A 21,559-nucleotide genomic window follows, 5' to 3' on the forward strand; every position below is an offset into this window, starting at 1 on the left:
ATTACCAGTATCACTGGTTACCCTTCACAACTTGACAGTAAGGCCCTCTTGCTGAAGACACTGCATACTTATAGTGCACACCATGGCAGGATGTAGCTAGTACTCAACTGGAAGCTTCACCTCCACTGGCCAGCTTTCAGAGTGCTAGAAGATGTCATACCTACATCTAAAGGAGAAAATCAATCTTCAGCCACACCCAGTTATGAACCTTCAAAACTGCAATTATGACCTGCCAGACAGACATCCCACCAGTGCAGTGGTATGAATGTTAGGGAGTAGCCAACCACTTTTAAAGTTTGAGGTCCACTTGTGAGGTGGAACAGATACTGATATTGTCAATGAACCATAAAATGGCTCCTCTGACATACTGCCATACCTCATCAGAGAGAGACCCACAACAACATGCAGAGAGTGAGAGACTTTGGCGTGCTCTGTGCTGAGTGGGGGCAGAAGACCATGAGAGCCAGAAGTAGTGCATGATCTTAAGGAAAGGTCCGTTTCCACACAACAGGTCGGATCCACAGGCAGGCTCCCAGAGACTGGGATACCATGCACAAGACACCCTCAGCCCAAGCCACACTAGACCCCATCATAAAGGAGAGGGATTGGGCACAGAAAGCCCCATCCCTACCTGAGAAGCGTTTCACAAATGATAACTGCTGGGAAACGTGTAATCGATTTTCTTCAACGGAGTAACAGTGTGTCAGCCACACTCTAGGGCGGGCCCATGCGCAGGAGCAATTGGACCACAGATTACTCCATGGATTTTAGTGGCTTAGACTTTTAAGAGAAAAAAACATAAAATTGGGGAGGATCTGGGAGGCCTTGGGGAATTGGACAGAATATGATAAAAATAAAAATATGCAAAATTCTCAGAGAGTCTGAAAAATTTAAACATCAAACATTTTCAACTTATATAAAAATCCATAGGATAGGTTTTGGGGTTATTTTTGCTGTTTTTAATTTCTTAGATTTTATGTATATGAATATATGTATATATGTATATACACACAAATATACACACAAGTGCTCTAACTACTCTGCAACCTCTCCAGCCCTTGTGCTTTTTTTTTTTTTTTTTTTTTTTTTTTTTGATTCAGGGTTTCACTGTGTAGCCCTGGCTGATTAGAAATTTGATACATACACAAAGCTTTTGAACTGGAGACCCTCCTGCCTTTTCTTTCCAAATGCTGTGTTTAAGGGTGTGCACTACCATGCCCAGTCTAACTGCTGATTTTAAATTAATGAAATACTTAACCTGGTATTTGAAGACCAGAGGTTAGCACTTCAAGTTTGTGAGGAAGTAGAATGTGTCATTGGTACTAATTAAACCTGAAGTGTTTCTAGATTTGAAAGTTATTTTCGTCTTGCAGAATAACCCATGTAGAAATGAATGTTATGATGCACTTTATATATGGAGGAACTTTGGATTTTCCCGAAAAGGCTAATGTTGGGTATGTATTACTTTTTGGTAAGTTTAAACATAAAAGTTACGTGAGTTCTGTTGTTTTGAACTATTTTTCAAAGAATCAATGAAGTAGAAACTTCACTTTTATTGTCTGTTTTGCTATATTTTGACTAAATTTGGGGAATATGTAAAAACAGTAAGTATGAGCCTGTAGAAATGGCTCAGTGGTTAAGAGGACTTGTTGATCTTGCAGAGGAGCCTAGTTCAGTTCTCAGTACCTACATGGAGGCTCACCATCTCTAACTTCAGTTCCAAAAGATCCTGTGCCCTCCTCTGGCCTCCAAGGGCATCAGCCATGCATGTGGTGCACAGACATAGATGCAGGCAAAACACTCATGCACATAAAATAAACTTGAAAGAGAGCGTGGCTGTGAGAGTACTTTCCATTGCTCTGTGTGCTGCTGAGGGGAATAAGGCCGCTCCACATCCTCGCTCCTCACCACAAAGCAGAAGATCGGTCAGTGCTGACGATTTTGTTCTAAGGATGTAAAGCAAAAAGTTAGAGTTATAATTCAGATTCTTTTTTTCTGGACATACTATATTGTCAAGAAATTATTATGCATTATTCTTTGATTTTACATTTCGGAATTACCAGTTAATATCTGTTTATTTTAGTCAGATACTGAACGTGGCTGATATGTATGGACTGGAAGGATTGAGAGAAGTAGCAATCTATGTTTTAAGAAGAGATTACTGTAATTTCTTTCAGAAGGTAATTGTTAATTATAACAAATCATCAGTTAATATGTGTTAGATTTTGAACTTTGGATACAGTCATGCTTAAAATTGTCACAATTTAGCTAATAAGCACTCTTGCTGAAAAATAACACAAGAAATGCGTATAAAATCAGAAATTAAATGTAATCATTTTAAGAAAAGTCAAATTGACATGGGAGTTTATTGATGGTATTTTAAAATCTTGTGTAATTGAAAGAGTGCACAGCTAGGCCTCGTGCTGAGTTTGGCAGTGTGAGAAAGGGAAGCTGTCATGGCCCCGTCTCCCCAAGAGCCTCACCAAGGCTTTAGTTGGTTCTCCCCCCTTCCCTCTGCTGTGGCTGAGCACAGCCCTTGTCTGATGGAGTTTGGGCATGTTTTGGTTTGCACAAACTTACTGTCTAAAGAAAGAGCCTTTGTACATACATTATTAGTCTTAGATTCGCCATTCTTTAATATACTTTGTAAATGTAAGTTAATTCATATAGTTATGCTTTTCATATTTTGCCAATTTTTTATAATTCACTGAGCATAAATTTACTTAACAATGAACAAAAACTCTTAAAAGAATTGTTTATATTGTATTTCTTTATTATATACTTGATGCAATATTACCCATTGTCTGACTTGTAACTCAGTTAGTTATTTTAATAACATTTAAACCTGTTTTGACATTAGATAGGACCTTCTCTGTCCCCTGAATGAGAGTAGCAGGACAGTCCCCTACCCTCTCAGTCTCTGCCTAAGCGCATATGGAGCTCACAGCCATGCAGGAGTCAGACCCAGAGAACAGAAGACTGCGATCTGAGCCATGCTCTATTCCATTCTAGATCTACTTGGCCACAGGTTTAGTCTGGGAGGAGGGGAAGGCTTGGGTCAGATGTTTCAGAAGTATTAAAGCAGCACTCTACTAGAAAAAAAAAAGATTAACAGATGTGGTTAAAGTAAAGTTGGGAAAATGTTTTGTATTAGTGTCCATTCTGAGCTGAGATTCTTTAAGAAACTGATTTATACCTGTCTACGTTATAAAAGTCTCTTCTGTAAGTAATCCTTACACACATGTGCATCTATTTTAATATGTTCATGACTGTTGAATTAAATGCAGCTCCTTGTATTATACTTTAAGTAATCCACTTAGTGTTTTGTTAATTGGACAGATCATTTGCCAACACTTTAATGGATTTGAGGGCTCCCATGTGATGTGAGAACCTAGCCATCACACTGAGAACTACAAGATCAGACTTCTTAGTTCTACTGTCTGAAAACAAAGGGGATGGTTATTTCTATTAAGACACTGGAAAACATCTCCACATTTGGCATGTCCTTCTGTGGGACAGGCTTACTACATTTACTGTAAACTGGGTTGTTCTGATGAGGAGTATTTGAGAAGATGATTCCTGACTCTGCTGAGCCAATTCTCAAACATTACTGCTTTGTAGATATATATATTATTTTTTTCATAAGTGAAGCTTTGAATATGTTACCATATGTAAAAAAAACTTTAAGTCTTCATTTATGCATCACAGTGACTGACCTTTACAGGCAAAACACACACACACACACACACACACACACACACTCACACACACACACAGACATACACACAAATAAATGAGAAAGCCTAGGCAGTGGTAGTGCCATGACTTTAATCCCAGCACTTGGGAGGTAGAGGCAGGTGGATATATGAGTTCAAAGCTAGCCTGGCCTAGAAAGTGAGTTCTAGGACAGCCAGGGCTACACAGAGAAACCCTGTCTTAAAAATAAATAGATAGATAGATAGATAGATAGATAGATAGATAGATAGATAGATAGATAATAAATAACTTTAAGAAGAAAAGCATTAATATGCAAAGCAAAATGTGTACATTCAATTGTTTATTTTAATAACTTTTGTGGCAGGATCTAATGCACCCTGGGTTGGCCTCACACTCATCATGAAGTTGAGTGTAGCCTCCTGCTTTCACCTCCTCGGTGCTGGAGCTACAGGCAAACACAAGCACACCTGCTTTATATAGTGCCAGGGTTTGGACCTCCAGCTTCCTGCATTTTAGACAGGTTCTCGACCATCCGAACTACATCCCAAGCCCTACATTAGGTTCTTAAATACTAATGTGATACCTTCCTAACAAGTGAAAGATCAAGTTAACAGTAGTTCTTCATTTTAAAGTTTGAAATTGCTGACCTGATTAGAAGGAAGAAGCTTTGTTCTGCTTTTAGAAGAGTATTTAAAAGTATACTTCAGTGATAGATTACCGATCATCTTTAATATCCTGTAAACTCCCAACCGTAACTAACAAATGCGTGTTGGTTTTCTCAGGTTGATAGGCGTTCAGAGAGGACACAGGGAAACTACCTAACTTTACCTCTTCTTGGGCGAATTATTGGAAGCACGAAAGTGCCGCTTGACTGTCTCTCCACAGGGGAGTCCACAGTGCTGGTGTGGCTGTCTGTCTGGGACAGGAGTAGCAGAAAATCAGGAAAAGCACTGCATGCTATAAAGAGCAGGTAGCTCTGGGACAGGGGAAGCTTTAACCTGGAACAGCCTGAGTTTAGGGTAGCCATGGTGGTGTGGGGCAGGGTGTGCAGGCCAGAGCAACCTGGTGGCTTTGATTGTGTGTGTGTGTGTGTGTGTGTGTGTGTGTGTGTGTATGTATGGTGTGTGTGTGGTATGTGTGTGGTGTGTGTATATGTGTGTGTGTGTGTGTGTATGTGTCTGTTGTGTGTGTATGTCTGTGTTTGTGTATGTCTGTGTGTGTGTGTGTCTGTGGGTATATATGTGTGTGTCTGTGTATCTATCTATATATATGTGTGTGTCTCTGTGTGTGTGTGGTTTTCTTCCATACTTTGTTTTATTCACACATCATCCCAATTGCATACCCTTCCCTCCTCTCTTCCCAGTCCCACCCTTACAAATCCCTTCTCCATTATCCCCTCTTTTTCTCTTCAGAGAAGTCAGAGCCTCCCCTTCTTGGTTACCACTCCGCCCTGAGACATCTAGTCCCAGGCTTGCTCTTTGGTTGGTGGTTCAGACTCTCTGAGCCCCCATGGGACCAGGTTAGTTGACTCTTCTTGTGGTGTCCTTGACCCCTTTGGCTCACTCAATTCTCTCCCTCATCCTTCCACAAGACTCCTCTGAGCTCCTCCTGATTGGCTGTGGGTCTCTGCTCTGTTTCCATCTGCTGCTGGATGACCTCAGGAGACAATTATGCTGGGCTCCTGTCTGCAAGCACAGCAGAGTATCATTAATAGTGTCAGGGGTTGGTTCTCTCCCGTGGGATGGGGCTCAAGTTGGGCCAGTCACAGTTGGCTGTTCCCTCGGTCTCTGCTCCATCTTGTAGACAAGACAGCTTTTGGGTGGGTTGATATCCCCCTCCCTCCTCTGGAAGTCCTGTTTAGCTACAGGAGGTGGTTGTGTTAATAGGGACCCACGGAACCTTGAGGTTATTGCGGTTTGATGTGTCACAGTTATGTGCTAATGAAGAGCTAGATGCCCCATTTGCCAAGGTAAGGGGGTAAGGGAAGAGGCTGTCCTGGTGGCAGAGACTGGTGTCAGGGTTGTCTGACGGACGCTGAGAGGAAGCTTTGCTCTGTGTGCAGCGATCTTGTTTACCCTGTCAGAATCCAGCCTGTGCTGAGCCAGTCAGTTTGGGGCACAGTTAGGGCATGCATTTTGGAGGCTGGAGCTTGGGATCTAATAATAGGTGGTTGGAATCAGGCCTTGCACATTGGCTTTGTATTGACACTCAGTGATTGTGTGTAGGTTTCCCCTGTCCGGATTTCAGTGCTGGGTGTGCCATTGCTTGGAGGTACTACAGTCCACTTATCGTTGTCCCCAAAGTGTGACTAAAGCCTCTTTAAACATCTATGTATAGGTTTTTGCATGGAAAGGGTTTGTTTTGTTTTTTTTTTTAAGAAAAAAATTAGACACTAACTGCAAGTATATTTCTGGAATTAGTTAATTCCAGATGTAGAATTAAGTGTAGGAAGTAAGTGTATTTCAAACAGTGTCTTATAAATTAGCAGTAGTGTTTATATGATTTAAAACAAACTAACAATCGGCCTGGGATCTGCCAGAGACTAAGCCACCCACCGAAGAGCACACGGGGGCTGGTCTGAGGCCCTGGCACATATGCAGCAGACAGAGGGCTGCCTGGGCTGACCTCCATGGGAGAGGATGCACCTAATCCTGCAGAGACTTGATGCCACAGGAAGGGGCATATGGGGGCAGGAGAGCACCCGCTCAGAGGTGAGGGGGGAGGAGGGGGTGAAATGCTCTGTCTGGAAGGGGGGCATGAGTGGGGTAACATTTGTGATGTAAATAAATAAAAATAATTAATTTATAAATTAAAAACATAAAAACCATCTTTCTTCTGCCCACTGCCCCCATCTTCCCCCCTCTGTGGTCCTTGTCTTCCTACCACACAGTTCACTCGGCTTTAATGCCGTGCACATCCCACTGTGCTTTCTTGTCCCTTGATGCCCCTCCCCCAGACCCCTTTATCATTTTTTCATAGTCTCCTTTCTATGGTGTCCTACAGAAACACACATGTACACACACACAGGTGTATATGAACTTTAAATTATATCTACATGTGAGAGAAAGCATGTTATAGTTATTTTTCTGAATCTGGATTGTTTAATTTCACATCATGATCTCCAAAAAGTAAAATTCCAAGTTTATTAAGTTGTGAATTGTATGTATTTGTATTATGGCTTAAGTATATAAATCAGATTTTCTTCATGAACCAAATACTTCCAACCTCTGTAAATTAAAAAGATTAACTGTGATATTTTCTATCAATTTTAGCCTGTTCCCAGAACGTGGGCATCAATTCTAGAATGCTTAATCATTGCTCATTCAGTCGGAGTGGAAAGCCTTTTTGCTGACTGCATGAAGTAAGTTACCTTCTGTATTGCTGTTAGTATGTCCTTTATATAGAGTATACATGTATATATAATATTTACTCTTACCCTCCAAAATCCGTGGGTAATTTTAATCTTGGTATGTGTTTTCCATAAAGTTCAAGGAGTTAGTTCTTAACTAGTTGTACCAATTGAGAAGGCATGTGGATTTAGATGTTACTTAAACTGTGTGGATTCGTTGATGATGAACCATGGCTATGTACAAATGTGCACATAATCACCACAGGTTTAAGTACCTGTTTCTGCGGATGAGCTGTGCATGCAGATGTGGGTGTGGCTGCAGGGATTCTTGCAAGCATCGTGGCCAGCAAGGAAATAAGCCTTGAAAAGATGAGAATGAAACTCAGTTAGGCCTGACTGGATCAAACTGTGGGAGTCTGGCCCCAGGCGGGTTACTGTGAGCATATTTAAACACGGTGCTATTAGGAAACAGTTTCCAGGCAACAGTCATTCCAATTCTAGGTGCACACTTACGGGTGTGGCTACTTAGACATTCCTAGTTTCTCCAATGTTCGTCTGTAAGCATGGTGACCTCATGCCCCCTACGTTTCTGACAAGGAATATAGTGAAGTCTGTCTGAGCGCCCATAAAATTAAGTGACAGTTAGTCACGATCTGTGGTACTCTTTGTACGATTGAAAACAAAAATATTGACTTTAACATTTTTCATTCCTCTAACTTGTATTATTTTATTTTAACAGCTGCATTATAAGCCATTTTGCAAGGTTTTGGTCGGAAAGAAGCTTTGCAAATGTTCCTCCTGAGATTCAGAAAACCTGTCTCAGTATGCAGATTCAGTCCCTAGTGAGTATAGTCTGAGTGCTGTGCTTATGTGTGCATCAGAAAGTTTACCCAGTCTGCAGGACTCACAGTGAGTGGATGCAGAAATCGAATTTAATGTTTCGGCAAAAGCAAGACGGCACTCACAAAAACTCAGGACCAAACTGGAGATCCCCACCCTAAGATCTTGTTCTTCTGAAGCCACTCTCAGTGCTTACCTCACTAGTCTGGGGTTCAGTCAGACAGGCTGCCCTGCTCTGAGGTAGACGTTCATGAACATAAGGGCTCCAGAAATGGAGATGGTGCGTCGGTTCAGCAGTCCAGGGAAGCAGATCACCAGGGGGTTCAGAATGCCGTGTGGAGTGTCTCCACAGCACCGTTCCCAGGGGCTCAGCTATCCACCTGGTGGCAGGCAGGTTTACCTACGTTAGGTCACGTCCCTCATAGAAGAGATACGTTTGTATTTATTAGGATAGGTATTCACTCTGGACATGGATTTGCCTCCCTGTTTCTGCTAAAACTGTCATCTATGACTGTATACTCTGTCATCTTGGTGTTCTACACAGCACAACAATGACTAAGAAATTCACTCACAGAAATTTTAAAACCTGCAACAGGCTCATGCTTGTGTAACTCGCTGAGTCCATGAATTCCCCTATTGTCCTGAAACTACTAGTCTGATGGAACAGACCAGGACCTGTAGAAGATGAAGGACAGTGCCTGCCTGGTGGCAGTGCCCTCCCAGGCTGAGGCACTGTCTTCTAAGATGCAGTGTGTACCTAAATCAGCCTTGGATTTAAGGTGCTGTTTTTCTTGTAGTTGAAATTTCTATATCCAGAAATCAAGATGAGTCACTGGGGATGAGCAATGAGAATTGCTCCTGGTGACCCATTAGCAAAATTTTGCCTCCCTTTCAGGGCAACTTTGGGATCTGCTGATGTAGCGATCTTAGCACCAGAGAGAATGCATCCATCTGGGAGTAGACACAGCAAGGATTCCATTGACCTGGCAGCTGAGACAGCCTTGTTCTGGCTGGTTTGTACATCCACACATAAAGCAGAAGTGATAGGTTGAGCTTGACTGTTAAGGGGAGTCTGCATAGCAACTCTCCATTGTGTATGAGGAAAACCACATCTGGACATATTGCAATGTTACAACACACATGCAGCCTTAACACCCCTCTCCATGAGTGTTTGTCTGATGAGTAGTCAGATGTCTTAATTTTCACCTATGACCGTGTTGCCTTACCATCCAGGACAAGCTGGTACCAGTTTACTTTGTGCCTCCATATTTGTTAAGAGACCCTGAGAACTAAGTCTGTTTGAAGGGTAATGGGGATCACACAGTGTGAGAAACATGGAACTTGACATTTGCTTTCTCTTCCAAGAAAAGAGGTAGCATGTTGTATAGTGGTATGTGTCATTTTAAGAAGCAGCAGGACTTACTCTTCCCACTAGGGAACAAAGCACAGTCCACAGAGTTACATTCAGGTGCCAAGCTGACAGGGGTGGGACGTTGATCATACAGCATTGTAACATGTTTGTTCCCTGGCTTTGATAACGGTTACTTCTTAAATTTCCTTCTATGTCTATTTCCAGTTAGAATCACCACACAATCCAGGTCATGACCAAAACCAGCTTAGGGGGGGAACCCTTCCATACATCACTCCATCACAGTCAGGGCAGGAACCCAAGACAGGAGCTGATGCAGAGAGGTGTCATGGAGGAGAACTGCTTACTGGCTTGCTCCCTGTGGCCTGTTCAGCCTGCCTTCTTACAGCAGCAGGAAGAACTTCCAACCCAAAGGTGGCATTTCTCATACAAGTTGAGCTGGGCCCTCCCACACAGTTACCAATCAAGAAAGTATACCATAGGCATATCTGATCTGGGAATTTTCTCAATTAAGTTTTCCTTTTCCTTCTGTATTCTCTTGTGGCCTTCAAGCCATATCATCACTTATAAAGGCTGCTTAAGCCTCTCTGTCTGTCTGTCTGTCTGTCTGTCTTTCCCTCTCTATCTTCCTTCCCCCACTTTGTCTCTCTCCCTCTCCCCCTCCCTCTGTTCTTCCCTCTCTCACTTCCTTTTCCCCCTCTTCTCTCTCTCTCTTCTCTCTCTCTCTCTCTTCTCTCTCTCCTCTCTCTCTCTCTCTCTTCCCCCCTCCCCCCGCTTCTCTTTTTGTCTCATACACTCCTAATCAGCCCCGTCTCTCTGACTAAGCATGGGTAGTAACGTGAGACCATGTTACACAGAGGGTGAATGCAGGGGAAGCTGGGAAATGACATGAAGTGCCGCTCATGTCATCTAAATGTTGTGTCTCAGCCAACGAAGGGCCTTGTCACCTACTGTTTTGTATTGGCTTTCTGCATTATTGCGTAGTTACTCCTGTTCATGAAGGGAGTTACTCCAGCTGTAATTTGGTTCAGTAGAAACATTATTTACTACACCAGTGGTACCCATAAGTCATGTATGGTTCATATGTCACATGTTATTTTTGTGAAATTTAGTATAAGACAGGTACTGTTATCTCAATTTCACAGAAAAAAACAGGCTGGATGTAAATGACAAGGTAAAGCAGATTTAAAATACATTGCTGCCATTCTAAGATATTTAGATGTTTAGGGTCATGTCAGTTTTATTTATAATCTAGCACCATCTGCCCAGGGGTGGCACTGCCTAAAGTAAGGAGGGCCTTCCCGATCAGTCATTAATTAAGAAGATAGCCATAGGCCAATCTGGTGGAGAGACTTTCTCAGTTGAGTTTTCTTCTTTCCAGATGACTCTCGCTTGTGTCAGGTTAACAAAAACAAAAACAGAACAATAATAGCAAAACAAACGAAGGACAACTAACAAGGGCAACTACCCAGGGCAGTGTCTCCTCATAATACCTTATATTCACTTTGAGTTTTGAATCGTATTACCCTGAATTAAAATTTTGTGTTTGGTCTAGAAGTATTACATTTTTACTTTGTACTTGAAGGTATTTAACATTTAGGGTTCATCAAATATTCAGATCAGTATGGAAGGAGTCTGTACCATCTGTTATCACTTTAGCATGTCCATATTTTAGTTTCCTAATAGATTCCAAGCTAGGCTATCTACTATACTCAATCTTACTGCCACTGAACATACCAGTGTATATATAGTAAGCAGTAGGGAGCACCTGCCAGACTTGCTTGCATAGCTACATGCGGCTGGCTCCACAAGTAACAGAAGAGCACAGCAGGTTATTCCCCCAGCCTCAGTGAGTACAGCTGCTCAGGACGCCATCACAGGAGGAAAACGAGAGCTGAGGATGGCTCCACAGTCCAGGCAGCAGCTCTTCTTCAGAGGACCCAGGTTCAGTTCCCAGTGCAGCATATCAGTTCACAGCCATCTGTCACTCCAGTCTGGGGGTTCTGATGCCCTCTTCTGGTCTCCAAGGGCACTACATGTTGTGATGGAGACTCATACATGAAGGCAAAATAGCCATACATATAAAACAAGAATAAATAAGTAAAAAGCGTGTGTGTGCGCGTGTTGCCTGTGATGATCAGAAGGCAGTGCCAGAGCCTTTGGAACTGGAGTTATGGGTATTTATGAACCACCATATGGGTGCTGAACTAAGTCCTTTGCAAGAGGAACAAGTGCCCTTAACTACTGGATTTTTTTTTTTCCAACCTAGCAGAGTATGTTTATTCTGTTAAGACAATTGAAACGATATGCATTTTAATGAATTATTGTTAAAAGTAATAAAAAGTTTAAGGTTTAAGGGTTTAATGTAAAATACCATAAAAATCTATTATATAACCTCAGAATCTGGTCATAGTAGAAATCCAGTAATCATAAAGTTTCTGTATTAACCCAGTAGTCGTAGGCCCTGCAGTCCAGCAGTGAGCAAAAGCAGACATTGAACATACATATGTTATGTTCATATTTGAATAATTTTGTTTGAGTTAAGAGCTTAAAGGAGAGAAATAGGTTCAGAAAGAATGTGGTGTCTGTGTAAGGATCAGGACTTAACCAAGAAAATACCTTGGTTAAGTTCTCAATGTTTCAGAGAAGGTCCAAGCTAAGTATTCAGTCTTCCATTTTATTGCTGTGCGAGAAACCCATCCCACAGCTGAATAGCTCAGAACCATAATCTGTCATTTCTACAACTGAGCTGACGGTCTGACCCTCCTGCTGATATTCTCTAAGATGACTCCTGTTGCTACAAGGGGCAGGCAGCTGAGCTGCTGCTGGGCTCACTATGCAGTCCTCTGTTTGATTTGTCTAGAAAGTTATTTTATGAATAATAATACCAGCTAATTTTTCCAAGTATTTCTAACATTCTAGAATCATGGGAATGCTGCTTTTCTTCTAATGGAAAGTGACAGGCTGATCATGGGTTTACCCAGAGTAAAGTGGACAGAAGCAGCCCTGTCGATGGCATCCCAGCTCCAAGAAGAGTGTGTGACATTTATTGTTGAAAACTTCTCTCAGATCATTGAGAGTGAGAACTTCACTCTTCTCTTGCAGGTACTGTGTCTAGAGTGTATGCTCTGGTCGGCCCTGTCTTTGTGTTTTGGTTTTAATTGCATAAGCATTTTTAAAGTCAGGTTGCCTCTGATTAAATTATTCTGGCTTGAGTAACCTCCACAGCAGATGGCAGATTTGGAGCAGTGGTGGACAGGGTGCTGTGGCTCACAGAGGAGAGGCAGGAGGGACAGGCTGAGTGCCCTGGCAAGGCACAGTGTACCTTGGGCCAGCTGGAGCCCTCAGTCACCATGGCTACACTTTAGAGGCCCATGTTGTAAAGATAGTGCTTCTTGAAAACTCCATCTTAATAAGGAGCCACTTTCTCTAGAATTAGTTACTGAGTAAAGATGCTGTCTTTATTTCCTGGTTCTATTATCATGGCTGTATTCGCTTTTGAGAACCCTGTGCACACATATGTGTGTGGTGTGCCTCTGTGTGTGTGCGTGTATTATGCATGTGTGTGGGTCTGTGTGTGTGTGTGTGTATGTGTATGTACATGTGTGTGCATGGAGTGGGGAGTGATCATGCCCATGCAGTTTTTCAAGCAGATACGGAAGGCGACTACAGTTTCAGGTGATGCTACGTAGCCACCATGGCAGCTGCGCTGCTGTCACACTAAACACTAACATTTCTCGTGTGTTTTACATCTCTTTCATTAAGTGTCAAACTCTGTGTTTTGTAGTCACAAGCAATGAGCAGCACAGCTCATCTGTTGGACAAAATTTTTAAAGCAATTGAAGACAATATTACCGCTGAAAATAGTTGCTCTCTCCTTATGGCTCTGGACACGTTACTGAATTCTGAAAGCACAAAGGAAATGGTACTGAATGCAGCAAAACTCATTAACATATGTAATATTGGAAATGTTTAAGATTTTCAGTTGTACATGCAGTTTTAAATGTCACACAGGTCATTGAAATTAGGTACTAGACACCTTGGGCTTGATACAGCTTTTTATATATATTTGGAATATTTACTAATAAAATTTTTATCAGTTATGTTTGCCTTCAAATTAGCATTTAATAAAGGTTTAGAATTTGGCAATTTGGCTCCTTAATTCTAAGCATAGCTTGGGACTTAGCAATATTATCTCACACAATGCAACTTTGGTATTTTTCTCTGATAATTACAGTAAATTGTATGTATAAGGTGTATATTTTAGTGTCTTTAATAATTAATGTTTTTATGGCATTAGTAATTTCTTTTTTTCAAAATAAATCTTATTTTTTAAATTACATTGAGTAAGAAAAATAAAAATGTAAATATCATTTATTTTTAAATGCAGTTAATCAGTGACAATAAGATAATCATGAATTATTGGCATTTTTTATTCTACAAGAATGATAAAATGTTTCATTAGATTTATTATTATTACATAGAGTATTTGACCTTGCAATGTCATAGTTGATATGAAAAGGTTTAGGAAGGTGTTCATAAAAACCCCATTGATGTTTTAACATGTAGTTTAGAGTAGCATCTAGCTTCCTGTTCACTATAAAACCCTGTTAATGAGTAAGCCTGCATAAATAGCATGTACTCAGTGATCTTAGAAATGTAACTGATGACATCATTGATGTAGCTTAGGAGTAAGTAGATTCGGGAAGGAATAATGACTGGTTGCTATGACAATGTGGCTCACCAGCTGCTGATTTGTTGCTGGAACACAGGGCTTTACGTGCAGGATCCAAGCTGTGCGTGGTAAGCTGTGGGCCTTCCTGGTACAGTCTTTCTATGCTGTTCGTCACACAGGAAGCTGGAAACTGATGCACTTAGATGATCAGCAGAAAATTCAAGTAGGTATGTTGTTCTTCGAGGTTTTTATCCTCAGATGATGGTCTTTGTGAGAGCAGATAGTTTGAAGGCATTCTGAATGCTAGTTAATTAGCATTTGCGAGCTTCTGTTCAGCAATGGAGTGCTTCCCAAAACTAGCGATGTGTTAGGCAGCTTGGAGAAACCATGTTTTGTGTGCTGTTCTTAGAAAATGAAACTTATTTCTTTTGCATGTAATTATCAATTTTTAATCCTTCTATATATTAGCTACAATATTCTAGCCACATTTGCTTAAAAAAATAAATACAAGCATCTTTGTGGGAGCTTGAAGTGAAAGGGCACAATTTCTACAGTCAGACCTGGAAGCTTACTTTCTCCCTGGAAGGTGTATTTTACTGAAGCTTTCCATCTTTCTCACAAGAACCTTCCCTTGTGCTTCTGCCGAGATTAGATGGCTTTATTTCACAATTGATTGGTTCAGGGATGCACTGTGTGCTATTGCGGAGGGTCCCTCAGGAGCCAAACAGTGATCTCTGACATTTCATAGAAGCAGATTGAAACATTAGCATTAAACAGAAGATGTCTGTCTGTCAGAAAGGGTGTGTGCTTTAAAATGTTGAAATAGAATTCTGAGGGTGTGGAGCTAAAATGGCTCCGTGACTATTTTTAGGTTAAAGCAGGTGCCTCAGAAATAACCGCCACGTTCAGCAGTTCCACTTTTTATATTTTATGTAACAAACATTTTAGTGCTCTAAAACATGGAATGCAAGGAGGACAAATTATACCTCAGGTTTGTCAAATTCTTAAGTGATATAGTCATGGTTAGACCTGCTTTATAAAGCAACTAGATGTAATAAATTTAAACAAGAGTTTTCAAGGATATTCCCTTATTCGTGTAATACAAATCATCGATCTTTAGAGACTGAACACTTTCCTGGTTGCAGACACAGCTTTCCTTCCACAGTCTGAGGTGAAGAAGCAAAGGTCAGCATCCCTTCAGCAGGCGTCCTTTGAGCTTGCTTCTGATTGGCAGCAAACTTTGTTTTTCTCCTTTTTAGAGGAATTCACAACAAAGTTGAGTTCCAGTGTTCTGTAATCTCTCATAGTAGCAATTAGAAACCCATATGCTTGCACATGCTTACACACCTGGACAAACTGCCAGTGTGGTGCGGTTAGGCATTGTACTTCCCTGTTGTTAGGCTGCATTAGGGTAATTCTCAAATTACAAGCATGTTGACCTGTAAGGAGTCCTGACCTGTGCGTAGTTACTGCCTTGGGTCACCTTTGTTCTAACATTCTGAGGTTCTTACTGTGGTCCTGACTGGATAATTTTTATTAATTTCTGTGTGTTATTATGCCGTCATCTGACTGCTGCAAATCAGTCCTTGCTGTCTCCAGGGTTGCTTGCTCTGCCGGGCAGCATGTATCCATGGAACAGAGACTGGAGAAGCAGTTTGATAGCTGCTTTACTAAATACATGGATATTTGAGAAATGATATGTGCAAATAAATTCCTTCTTCAAAGTAAACCGTCAAGCACTGTAAGCCCTGAAACTCTGAGCTAGACTAGACCCGAGTCACATTATTTCATCTTTCTGGTGCCGTTCCAGTTCTAGTTTTAAAAGGACAAACATGAGCCTCTCAGTAATTCCCAGGTAAACCTGACTTACAAAGTGAGTTTTTACTTAGCTCAGTAGGAATGAGACGACTTGCACGATTGCTTCCTGCTTTATGTTTAGGGAGGACAACATCTGTTTCTCTTCTCTTTCTACAATCCCAAAATCAATTGTAAAACCAGAAAATATGTTTAATTTCAGCAGAGTATACCTAGAGTAATTGGATATTTTTCATATTAAATTTATATATAAAATATTGTCTTGACATTTAGAAACTAAATAAAACTGGTTATTTAAAAATTTACAGCTTGTAAAAATTCCAGCTTTTTTAAACGAACATTTTTTTAAATGTTACATTTTCATTTATGAGCTTTAAGAACATGAACTTTTCTGGACCAGAGTAAGATTGAAGTATCTTTATTTTAAAATGTGATGGTAAATAGTTTGTGCTGCTTTGGATTCAAGTGGTTTGTTTGTTTGTTTATTTTTAAATTTCTATCAAAATATAGCATTTTCTCCTAGCTTTCTATTATCCTGCACTTCTTTGCTAATAATTATGTTTCTTATATTTTTTTGTTTGTTTATAGCTGCACTTGACAAAGGTGATGACCGCAGACTTGGCAGGAAGCCTGTGCTCACCAGCTCTCAGGTACACTTCCAGCACGGCGCAGGTGCCAATGAGAACACGATGCAAATATATTATTCTACAATGCAAAATTCATGTTTATTAGTTGAAGCTATTTTTAAGAGGAAATAACAACTGAGCATTTAATATATACATTTTAAATGATGTGACTGTCCCAAATTCATTTGGCATAGGAAATATATGCCTTTTTAATTTCCTTGAAGTTCTTTTTGGCAGATAACGTATTGGCACTGTTCCAATAAGTGAGGAATTGTTAAGACATCTAGGATTCAGTTTGGTGCCTGCTTTTAGTCAGCCAGCCTTGTCACAAGAGAAGGCTCATTGTTCCAGGTTTCTCTTTGCAGGGTAAAAAGAAGCAAGTGGTGTTAAGAGCACAGTGTGCTTTATTTTTGTATTCATTTGGTATACTTTCATATAGTGTTAAAAGTAGTCAAGTACTTATAATTAGTAATTATAGCGGTAATGCCCTGGGCTTGAGGGCATGGGGTCAGACATATAAAAAGACTGCCTCCCAGTGACTGCAACATGACAAGCTTCCCAGGGGTCTAGAGAGCCACTGTGCAATAAAGCGATAGAGTAACGTGACTGCACTCCATTCTTAAAAAGAGTAACATGTGTATTCTGCTATTTTTCCTTTTAAAAAAAATATTTGATGACTTTATTATAGTGTGAAATATATTTTCTTCCTTCCAAGTGTTATTATATGGCTATTCATGTCATCAAAATATGTAAGTACAAAATTATACTAATCTATGCATAGTCTAATGATATTGTGGACTCAATTATTCAATGTTCTGATTTAGAATGTAAAGAACAGATTGCCCTTGAAAGTTTGGCAGAGAATCCTGTTTCCTCCCTCCTTATCGCCCACTAGCTAGGAACTACAACTTCTGCAGCCAGGACATAGCTCTCTTGGCTTAGAACAGGAGGCATCAAGCCCTCCATATTTCTGATTGGAAACCCAGACAATGGAGAATTTTGTCATTTTTCTGGAGTGTTTCAGAGTCCTCTTGTGCATCATGTCCTGAGCCCTTACACCATCTAACATCTAATAAAGTGAGAGTCATGGGCCATAGTTATCCCAATCCCAGGGAGACAGGCTGGAGGAGTGTGAGCTCAAGGCCAACTACACTACATAGCATGAAGTACCCACTAAGACAAAGAAGGTTCCAAACAAAGTTGGTTTCCTTTTAGAAGCTTAGTCCTCTTTTCTCATTTTTGTTAATAGACTGTGGTTCCCCCCACCCCAACACACACACAGTTGGCTGTGAATTTATAAGAAATGTGTATAAACTCGGGAGATATAAGTCCAAGACTGCCTAGAAATGCATATGCACCAGATCCTTATCATTCTGTAATGTACTGTGAAGTTTCTAAAGCATGTATTTATCTCATAGCATACATACATTTCACATACCACATGATAGTTCACAGTACATAGGCTACAGTAAGTTAAGTGAGGTCAGTTTTAAGCACAGGAAGAGGCCTTACAGAGAAGCTTGCTAAGTTGTGTTAAAAATAGAGAAATATTCCAGGTAGCAGTGGTGCACACCTTCAATCCCAGCACTTGGGAGGCAGAGGAAGGTGGACCTCTGTGGTACTGAGGCCATCCTGGTCTACACAGTGAGTTCTAGGACAGCCAAGGCTGCACAGAGAAACCCTGTTTCAAAAACCAAAAGGGGTCAGGGGGATAGGGGATTATATTTCAAATCAAGAAAAAAAAAGGAGGAAAGAGGCTGTTTGATATTTACAACACTTAGAATTCTTGGAGCACTGTTCTGAAGGAAAGCATTCTCCACTCTGCAAACATACATAATCTAAAGCCAAAATATGCTTAAAATTTCCACAATACCCCAGCCCCATTAAGTCAAAGCTAGGACAATAATGTATTGATTCTGTTACCACTGCACCCTGCTTTTGCCTAAATTTAGCCTTTATTTATTGTCTTATACATATACATGTATCCATGCACATGTGTGTTATCTGAGTCAATTTTCTAATATATTGGAAGCCTTCTATATTTATAAACGTAGTCTTGAACTAAATATCACTACATGCTTAACAGCGGTTACAGACATTTTGTTGCACTCCCGATATGTTATGGGACATAAAGGGTTTAATTGTGAAGATAAAGCAACACAAGCTCCGCCCTATAACCCCATGCAGCTTTACCAAGGTCAGGGAAATCAGCAGTTGCATGTATGGATGATGTATTTATATTTTATTCTAAGGTTCCCTTCCGTATGGAGATGTTGGCTGCTCTGTGCCCTGGGGTTCCCCTCTTCTTTCCCCAGCTCAGCTCTTATTAGATGTCTTTTCCTCTGTAACCTCTAGATGACCAGTGCTGTCTGCCATCTAGGATTTTTTTTAAACCTAAACTTTTCAAGTATACATGTTGTGTTTCTAGAAGCCTTTGTCATTTTGTTTTAAAAAGGACTCCCAGAGTTAGAGAATTGTGGTGAAAATGTTTATAGTATGCCTCAGATTACAATTAGATGACTACATCATAAGCTCTAGTCTCAATCCTGTCCTTGCCAGGCATGTGACCTTGGATAAGTCACATGTGTGCTTTAATACCCAGTTTCTTATCTAACAGTTGAAGACAGCTGCAGGAGCTATTTCAAATGATTATTTTGTAAGTATGAATTGAAATGATGGACCCTAAGAAAGGGCTTCAGAAACCCTCAAGTGTTATCACTCAGGATAGCCTGAATCTTCATGGGTTAATTTCGATTGTAATACCACAAATTAAATAAATATTTAATGCTGTATTTCAGAAATGATTAAGGTAATAATCACCAAAGGTGTTTTTTATGAAAATGATAAGGGATATCTCAAGTTTTGAGTGATCCTGAATCATAATAAGAATTTAGAAGCTGGGCTGTGGTGCTCCCTGGGAGACCACTGGCAAGAGCATTATGTGAGCTTTGCTCAATTGTTGCTTCTAAAAACTTCACTGAAGCCAGGTCTCATGGTGCATGCCTTCGGTCCCCACATGGGGAGGCAGAGACAGGCAAAGCTCTACGAATTTAAGGCCAGCCCTGTGTACATACTGAGTTCCAGGCCAGCCAAAGCTATATAGTGAAACCCTGTCACAATAACAAAAAGCCAACCCAAAACTTTCTTAAAACATAAAATATTCTATGTCAAAAACTTGTTGATTTATAGGATTTTCTTCCTCCCTCCCTCCCTCCCTCCCTCCCTCCCTCCCTCCCTCCCTTCCTTCGTTCCTTCCTTCCTTCCCCTTCCTTAGCAAAGGAGACAAGGCTCTGATGTTGATGTTTTAAAAATAAAACCTTGGACAGAAAATAACAAAAAACCGTGTCAGACCTCTCTCTCTACTAATCAGAAGATGAGATCCGATGGATTGGGAGCATCAGGACATGCATCAAGCACTAACAGAAACAGTATAAATAAAGTGTCCAAGCATGGTGACAGTACAAAAATGTCCAAAGTTGTGAAAGAGATGAAAACTGGGGGAAAATATGTCTCTGGCAAGTCTAAAACTATGGTAAAGCCCCAAACAGAAAACAGTGATCATACAAAGATAGAAGGTTTGTCATCCACTGTTGTGGGAAGACCATCAAGAGTGACAGCAGCTGGACGGAAGGACCCAGTACATGGAAAAGGAGTCCAGAACCAAGAAGTGGAGACCACAGGGGCAAGACCTAAGGTACTCACTGCAAACCTGAACGTGCAAGCCAGAGCCAAGCCTTTGCAAACACTGAGAGGAAAAGATTCCACATGCCCCGCCTCTGTAGGGCCCTCCAGTAGATCTACACATTCCAGCACGGAGCTTCTGGCTTCCATGGGCTCTGTGGATGAGACAAAGGAAAACGGATCAGTAGAAGACAAGTGTCGTGATGGGAAGCCATACGTTAGTGATTCCCCAGGACAGATGGTGAGCAATGGAGTAATGTCAACTGCAGGTGGGTTTCAGCACTTTGTGTGTGTGTGTGTGTGTGTGTGTGTGTGTGTGTGTGTGTGTGTGTGTGTGTGTAGCAGGGCAGCATGGCTCTACACATGCTAGACAGGCAGTCTGCACTAGCAGCTCAGCACTGCAAACATTTGTTTGAGATAAGATCTCTCCATCAGCCTGTGCTGTCACTAAGGACACTCTTGTACCTCTGATCCTCCTGTCTCTGCCTCCCAGGTGCTAAGACTATGGTTGTACCTGTCATGCCTGACTTGTGTAATGCTAGAGACGAAGCCAGGCAAGTGCTCTACTAAATAAGCTGTGTCCCTGCCCTGAGTTCCTGATGCTTAAAGGTTCCTAGATGACCCTTGCATGCTTTACTTACCTTTAAGTGCTAAGGTGTGTTTTACACAGATATGTACAAACTGAGAAAGTGTGTTCTCTCCTATATCAGCACTTGGTTTTTAGTGTCTAACCTGTATATTTATGCAATTTATTGTAGCAGTAAAGTCTCGAGCAGTTGCAAGAATTACCAATGGAACAGCCAGTAACAAAAGCTTTACTCATGAACAAGACTCTCACGGGAATAGCAGGTGGGACTCTCTTCAGCTTGTGTTTCACCCAACTGTCTCTGCAAGCTACTTATATACTAATTCTTAGCTAAATGTTTTAAAAGATGTTTTGTTATTTAACCGTATTTATGAAATTATATTTTTAAACTTTCTTAGTTCATATTTATATAAAATGAAGAAATACAGGGAAAGTTTCTTAGCTATACTTAATGGCATGTGAAGTTATGCGTTGACTTATCGTATGTGGTCTACTCTTTCAAAAGTTGAAGGATTGTGAACATAGGTTTCTCTATTTTCAGAAGAGTTTCTATCTTTTGACAAACTATGTAATGGTATATGGTTGTGGTCATGCACAGGTGTTTGTGAGTTCACGTTTTGGAGTGTCACTGTAATACTAAGTGCAGTCATTCTTCTTAGTGTAATAAAAAGAGGGGATGGCAAAGGACTTAGTGCTTCAGCACCACAGACAGCTGCGAAGAAAAGAGGGAGCAGCAATGGATGCACAGCAGCTCAGCCACGGACGAAGAGCGCCCCTCCCACCCTGGCTCAAGCTCAAGGTAAAGCCACAGGGCCCCCGAGGGTTCTGGGGCCTGTGTCAGCCGGACTGCCATTACACATAAGCAAGACAATAAAGTTCTGTGGCTTTTAGATAGACATTT

At 41.0% G+C, this 21,559-nt stretch overlaps 1 protein-coding gene across 3 annotated transcripts in view; it reads left to right on the forward strand.

Annotated features, from left to right (window-relative positions):
- The window catches only part of Btbd8 (BTB (POZ) domain containing 8), a 74,631-nt gene that overhangs the window by 45,744 nt on the left and 7,328 nt on the right, over positions 1 to 21,559 (forward strand). For 2 of the 3 annotated variants that reach the window (NM_001384112.1, NM_001168557.2), the window contains exons 1-5: positions 14,101 to 14,177; positions 16,354 to 16,415; positions 19,666 to 20,341; positions 20,831 to 20,921; positions 21,318 to 21,457. In NM_001384112.1, coding sequence (NP_001371041.1) covers positions 14,144 to 14,177; positions 16,354 to 16,415; positions 19,666 to 20,341; positions 20,831 to 20,921; positions 21,318 to 21,457 — 1,003 coding nt within the window. In that variant the 5' untranslated portion in view covers positions 14,101 to 14,143. Of the gene's footprint in view, positions 1 to 1,373; positions 1,455 to 2,083; positions 2,181 to 6,989; positions 7,079 to 7,805; positions 7,909 to 12,197; positions 12,381 to 13,062; positions 13,201 to 14,047; positions 14,178 to 16,353; positions 16,416 to 19,665; positions 20,342 to 20,830; positions 20,922 to 21,317; positions 21,458 to 21,559 lie in introns of those variants that run through there. The other variant, NM_001378266.2, reaches the window with a different exon arrangement.

The sequence above is a fragment of the Mus musculus genome, chromosome 5 (assembly GCF_000001635.26).
Source record: "Mus musculus strain C57BL/6J chromosome 5, GRCm38.p6 C57BL/6J".
NCBI classification, from domain to species: Eukaryota; Metazoa; Chordata; class Mammalia; order Rodentia; family Muridae; genus Mus; species Mus musculus.